General features: G+C 26.9%; 1 protein-coding gene across 1 annotated transcript; it reads left to right on the top strand.

Annotated features, from left to right (window-relative positions):
• The first annotated feature begins 2671 nt into the window (after positions 1–2671).
• LOC109861835 lies at positions 2672–6137 on the top strand. The gene is made up of 9 exons (XM_020441663.1): positions 2672–2695; positions 2995–3235; positions 3723–3887; positions 4155–4316; positions 4894–4968; positions 5062–5118; positions 5374–5600; positions 5754–5913; positions 5989–6137. The coding sequence occupies exons 2-9, from the start codon at positions 3001–3003 to the stop codon at positions 6135–6137; spliced, it is 1230 nt and encodes a 409-aa protein (XP_020297252.1). The 5' UTR covers positions 2672–2695; positions 2995–3000.
• The last annotated feature ends 374 nt before the right edge of the window (positions 6138–6511 follow it).

Raw genomic sequence — 6511 nt, forward strand, 5'->3', positions numbered from 1 at the left:
TATATATATATACACGTATATATATATATATGTATATGTAACATTTTATATAACCATTTTATATAACTATTTTAATATGATAATATTTTGATTAGAACTTTATTTCTTTGAAAGTTTTGAGTTTTTTCTTATTGTTGCATATCCCGCTTTGTTTGTCTATTATTTCTACTAAGAATAGTTTTAAAACTATAAAAGTTTCGAAGTATACATACATTTATTTTTAATATGATTTATTTATATAATTTTAAACATTTTTTATTCATGTTTTATACATTATAAGATTTCAAAAAACTGGAAGCAGTCTCAATGATANAAATCTGAATTTCTTAAACGTTTTTATCTTTGATACTACAGACAGTTACTATAGACATTTATTTTTATATTTGTATTATTTTCATGTGCAGTGTATGTCCATCATGCCAAAAGATATTAAATTTTTGTCAAAAAGACGAAGAAATCAAATTCTTCAAAAATTACAAAATAATAAATATTTTGATTCCATCATATCAAATATATCATCTAATATAATTGAAGAAACGGCTAATACTTCCGTCAAAAGTCATAGCATATGTACAAGTAATTTATTAGTTGCAGATATAAATAAGGAAAATGAATTATTAGTAGAATTGCAATATAATAACAATGAATTGGAAAACACTGAAGAGCATATTCTTGAAACAAAGCATAACATGTCTCCATTAATAGATATATCTTCTTATAATAATGAACAAAGTTTAGGAGTAGATTTACAAACTTTTATTATTGAACATAATATTCCTCATAACAGTGCTAATGAGTTACTTCGAATTCTAAGAAAATATGGTCATGCAGAATTACCTAATGATGTTAGAACTTTAGTTCATACACCAAGAAACGTATCTGCAAAAATTAAATGCATGGGTGATGGTCATTATGCACATTTTGGACTTACGTCTGGTCTAGAGCGATCTATAAGAATATATTCTAAATTTATTAAAACCAATGAAATTAAGATAAATGTAAATATTGATGGTTTACCAATTGCGAAAAGTTCTAGTAGCCAATTCTGGCCCATAATGGCATCTATCGAAGGAATTGATGTTTATACATCACCATTTATAATTGGAATATATCACGGTATGAGTAAACCGAATAGCGCTAATGAATTTCTAACCAATTTTGTAAATGAATTTATATTCTTCTCTAGAAATAACATTACTGTTTGTAATAATAAATATTCAGTCAGTATTAACGCTATATTATGTGATGCTCCAGCAAAATCATTCATTACATACACAAAAGGCCATACGGGATATTTTTCGTGTTCAAAATGTATACAAGAAGGCGATTTTGTTCAAAATAGAGTAATTTTTCCTGAAATAAACAATATTTTACGTACAAATGATTCTTTTAAAAATCGAATTCAAATTGAATACCATACAGGAAATTCTATATTAGAGAATCTTTCAATTGGAATGATTTCACAAATACCATTAGATTATATGCATCTTGTGTGCTTAGGTGTAATGAAACGTTTGTTGCAATTGTGGCTTAGGGGAAATAAAAATATTAGATTATTAACAGAAGATATTGATTCAGTTTCGCAACACTTGATTGCAATTAGGCATTACATTCCATCTGAATTTGCAAGAAAACCTCGAAGTATACATGATGTAGATAATTGGAAAGCTACAGAATTCCGACAATTTTTATTGTATACTGGAATGATCACAATGAAATCAAAATTATCTTCCACTTGTTATAATCATTTCCTCGCTCTTAGTGTTGCGATAAGAATACTGGCTGATCCGCAATTATGTATGACATTTAATTCCTATGCAAAGTCATTATTATTATGGTTTGTTTCAAATTACGGGATTATTTATGGTGAGAAATACTTGTCGCATAATGTTCATAATTTGTTGCATTTAGCAAATGATGTCAAAACTTTTGGTTGTTTAGATAATTTCAGTTGTTTCAAATACGAAAATTATATGCAAAAAATTTAAAAAAAATTGCATCAATCTGGAAAACCTTTGCAGGAATTGACTAATCGTATCTTTGAGGAATTAAGACAACCAATTAAGCAGTGTTCTATAGTTAAATATCCAATTGTTGTTTACACAAGCAATAAAAAAATTTCATATTTTCAATATAAAAGCTTCACAATTGCAATAAACGATGTCGACAAATGTGCTTTACTTCATAATTCTGTGATCTTTATTTTGGATGTATTTGAAAAAGAAAACGTATTATATTTTCGAGTGCAACGATTCTTAAACCCAAGATCTCTTTTTACTATGCCATGTCCTTCAGAAAGACTAGGAATATTTATTATATCAAAGGCAACTACCTATGACATAATCACAGTTCCTGTAACACAAATAGAAAGAAAATGTTTACTACTTAAAAGTATTGATGAAGCTGATTCTTACATAACAATACCGCTTCTTCATAGTAATAATTAGATGATATATGTTCAAAAATATTGTTATAGTTTATTTGTAAAGATTCTTAAAAAAAAGTATTAATATTCTTAGTATATTATTATTCTTTTTAAAAAAGTATTATTATTCTTAATATATTATTATTCTAAAAAAAAGATATAATATGATAGTTCTTCATTTTTATCTTCTTCGTCTTTATAAACAAAAAATTTAAAAGAAATTTTGCAAGTTCTGCATTATCACTTAAAAAGTCAACAAACATTTCAAAGGTAAATATTTTAAGTCAAATATTTTAATGTTTTATTTCTTTAGATCTTTTTAGTGATCTAATTGTGCAAGTTAATTAAATATCTTGCAATTACAATCGAAGTCACAACAATAAGAAAACTATTAAATACAAGTTTTATAATAACTAGTGTTTGTATAATAATGAAAACAAATTTTTAATAATAATTAAAACAAAGCTACTGTGCTTTTTAATGTTAATAGGTAACATTAAAGATTTGAACAATTACTCTTTAATATCTTGCTTTTCTTTACTAACTAAAATACTATCTTTTGTTTTAAGGTTTACATGGAAAAAATGGATTGTGGCGAATTGAAAGAAAATAAAAAATACGCCGTTGTAAAATTCTTCTCTGATAATAGTTATTCTGAAATACCAACAGCGTGGCTTGTAATAAATGGAGATAAGGAGCTGTGCTGGTGGCCGCCCCGAACAGCTAACGCTTCATTGTTAATAACAAACTGCACAAGTCCTACTTATGATTCGTGGAATCTACACGAAGTTAAAATAGTAAAATACTGTTGTAAGTGCATTAAATCTCGCCTTTATATTTTATTATTGTGATATTTGATGCTTTTCCGGTATGTTACATTAATATTTAAAACTGATTTTCGAGTTTTAATTGTGTTATTGTTATTGTCATACTGACGTTTTGTAAATATTTTATTTCATTTCATCAGAGTTTCAAGAGCAACTTGAGATGCGGCTAGCCATCTCTAATAATCTAGCGCTAACGAGATACCTGGCCAGAAGCATCTCAATATCAGGTTGCTCTTGAAACTCTGATGAAGTGAACTGAAATGTTCACAAAACATCGGTATAAAAATAACAATAACACAATTAAAACTCGAAAATTATTTTTGAATAATCTATTAGTGCAACACATAAAAATTCAATTGAAAAATACGTTTTTATTATAATAATTATATTTTGTATAGAAAATGCAAAAATCCTTAAAAATTAACAAAAATAAGTATGCAATAAATATCCATTCTTTTTACTTCTTGTAGCTTCTCTTGAATCTGCTAGAAAAAGTGCAGCTGATGCCTCTTATCAAACTACTGATGAGGAACGATTAGGACGTGGAAAAAGACAACATGTATTTTACAATCGTTATAGCAGCGACGAAGAGTATAGTGATACTAATGCAAACTGCGTATCTCGCAAGGCTAAAAGTATGTATTACAAGCACATGTTTGACTATCTCTCACTTCAAAGTCAATTAAATCTTTTAAAAAGAATTCGAATTCAGGTTAAAGTTTAATAAAACGGTAAAAGTAGGTTTATATTATATTTATTATAATTACATACTTGTATTATTTTATGAGTCATTTTTGTAAAATAGAGATAAGACTAAAATAATATAAAAGTTTATTCTTTAAATACTATAAGCTAATATAAAAAAAATTAAGATTAAAAAACTAATATTTTATATTTTATAGAAAAAGTGGTTAACACAAGCGCTAAACTGTCTACCGTACCATCATGTCCCGACAAGTTTATGTTAAACGATATTTACAATAATAATAAATCTGTAGACATTATAAATAATAATGATGCAAGAAGTGATACTACTGAAGCTTCCGTATCGCAACATTATAGTGGTATGTTTATGTGTGTGTATGTGTGTGTATGTGTGTGTATGTATGTATGTATGTATATATGTATGTATGTATGTATTATTAACATCATTATCATTATTATAAAATAACAAGAAATTAGGGCCAATACGAGGCAAACAGCAGATGTATGTTGCCAATCAATTGTATTTTACTTAAAAATCAAAAATACCAAATGTTTCGACTCCTGATTGAGTCTTCATCAGTGGTACATAGAATAAAACCTTGGTTTTTTCTTTCATGACAAATACCATGTGAGAATTTTACTTTGTTTTGTGTGACAACTGATGCGCGGCTTTGTTTTTATTTTGTTCTATGTACCACTGACGAAGACTCAATCTGGAGTCGAAACGTTTGGTATTTTTGATTTTTAAATAAAATGCAATTGATTGGCAACATACACCTGCTGTTTACCTCGTATTGGCCCTAATTTCTTGTTATTTATTGATTATCGCGAGATCTTTTTTTCACGTTTATCATTATTATTGTTATTATTATGATACATAATTTCAGAAGTAACATAATTTCTTTATAGTTTTTATAACAGTGTATATGTTTCCAGAAAAAAGAAAGAATTCTTCTGTGAAACCTGATAACGTGCAATTTAATATTGCAGATGTGCCGATAATAATAGAAGGTATGTTTGGTACAATATTAATTTGATTATAATATTGTTCAAATATGAATAATTTGATTATATAAAATTAAAAAATATTTGGAAATATTGTAGACTATGTTCCATCTACTAAAGTACGCGAAGAAGCAGAAGAGGACTCTAATATAAAAAGTAAATTTAAAAAAATAATACATGTCATATATATTTTTATATACATATATATATATATATATATATATATATATTTATATTATTATATTAAAGCAGCATTATACACAATATTTTTATTATTTATTCTGCATATGTTACATATTATGACATCTCATTATTTATATAAATATAAATAATAGGATACATATATACATACTTTGATAATATGTATTAACATTATATTTGATTATATATATCACGGCACTTATATTGCAGAATATTTTAAGCAATTACTGCGGATGCAGGCAACAGCAAATTTATTCTTAGAAGACATTAAGCAACGTGTAAGCAGGCTCGAGGATGCAATAAAAAGTAGTGCCGTTACAATGAGAAACAACAGCGATGATAGTCTTATAGCACAAATATTACCTCTTAGCTCTATTGAAAATATAAAAGAATTCGAGTCTTTACTAAAGAACACTGATGAAGCGGTAATGCAATTTGTAAGTACATAACTTTATTTGTCAATTTAATAATCGATTATGTGTTCACGATTTTTGTATTTTTCTATACCGACTGTGTTTTATCATATCATTGAAATTGATTATTATCATAAGAAAATGGAATGTATTCTAATTGTCTTGTTTTTGTTTTAGAAAGAATTTTTACTAAAAATTGGAGGCAATAATTTAAGAGATACTATTCATCGCACTTTATCAAAAGTATTTACGAATGATTGTGCACTAAAGTGTTCCTGGAAAGGAATACGAAATAATTTTAAAGTTTCAGATTTATATTTCGTTAAAATTATGCGAAGTAAGTTGTACATGTATTAGTCAAAATTTGCTGTTTTATATATCATTTTACTAATTTTATGTTTTTTTCCAAAAGAAATTATTTTACAACATTCACCTATGACGGAGACGGAATTCGACAACATCGTAGCTGAATGGCTACGTTTCGCAAAGCAAAGAAAACGAAGAGAAGAGAAAGGAAAAGATATAATAGAATGTGGACAAGGCACAGTAATTAATTCATAAAGCTATGCATTCAGAGTTTTTATATATTTATAAATTTTTATATATTCTTTTGAGTTTTACGACATTTAAAAGTCAGTATAAGTCATATGTTAATAAGTCTTTGAGTTTCATGAGTTTAAAAACCCAAGCAACCAGCTGACGTTGTAATGACGTAAATATACGTGATTTTTGTCGCTAATTGGTGATTATGACCTAAATCTGACGTTATTTTGAACGTCATAACAACGACGTCAGTATATACGTCACACATATACGTCATATATGATGTAACTATTGGTCTTTGGAGTAACGTCAGTTGAAATAAGTGAGTAAGACGTCATAATGACGTTATTTAAATAACACGGTAGTTAAAAATTTGTTTTTGAGTATATATT

The sequence above is a fragment of the Pseudomyrmex gracilis genome, unplaced genomic scaffold (assembly GCF_002006095.1).
Source record: "Pseudomyrmex gracilis isolate BER0280 unplaced genomic scaffold, ASM200609v1 scaffold_1076, whole genome shotgun sequence".
Lineage (NCBI taxonomy): Eukaryota > Metazoa > Arthropoda > Insecta > Hymenoptera > Formicidae > Pseudomyrmex > Pseudomyrmex gracilis.

Excerpts from the sequence above, each read along its gene's own strand:
- LOC109861835 (XM_020441663.1), top strand. The coding sequence starts at position 3,001 with ATGGAAAAAATGGATTGTGGCGAATTGAAAGAAAATAAAAAATACGCC. Across the intron at positions 3,236-3,722 it reads TAAAATAGTAAAATACTGTT|CTTCTCTTGAATCTGCTAGA; the intron begins GTAAGTGCATTA and ends TACTTCTTGTAG. Across the intron at positions 5,914-5,988 it reads TTTCGTTAAAATTATGCGAA|AAATTATTTTACAACATTCA; the intron begins GTAAGTTGTACA and ends TTTTTCCAAAAG.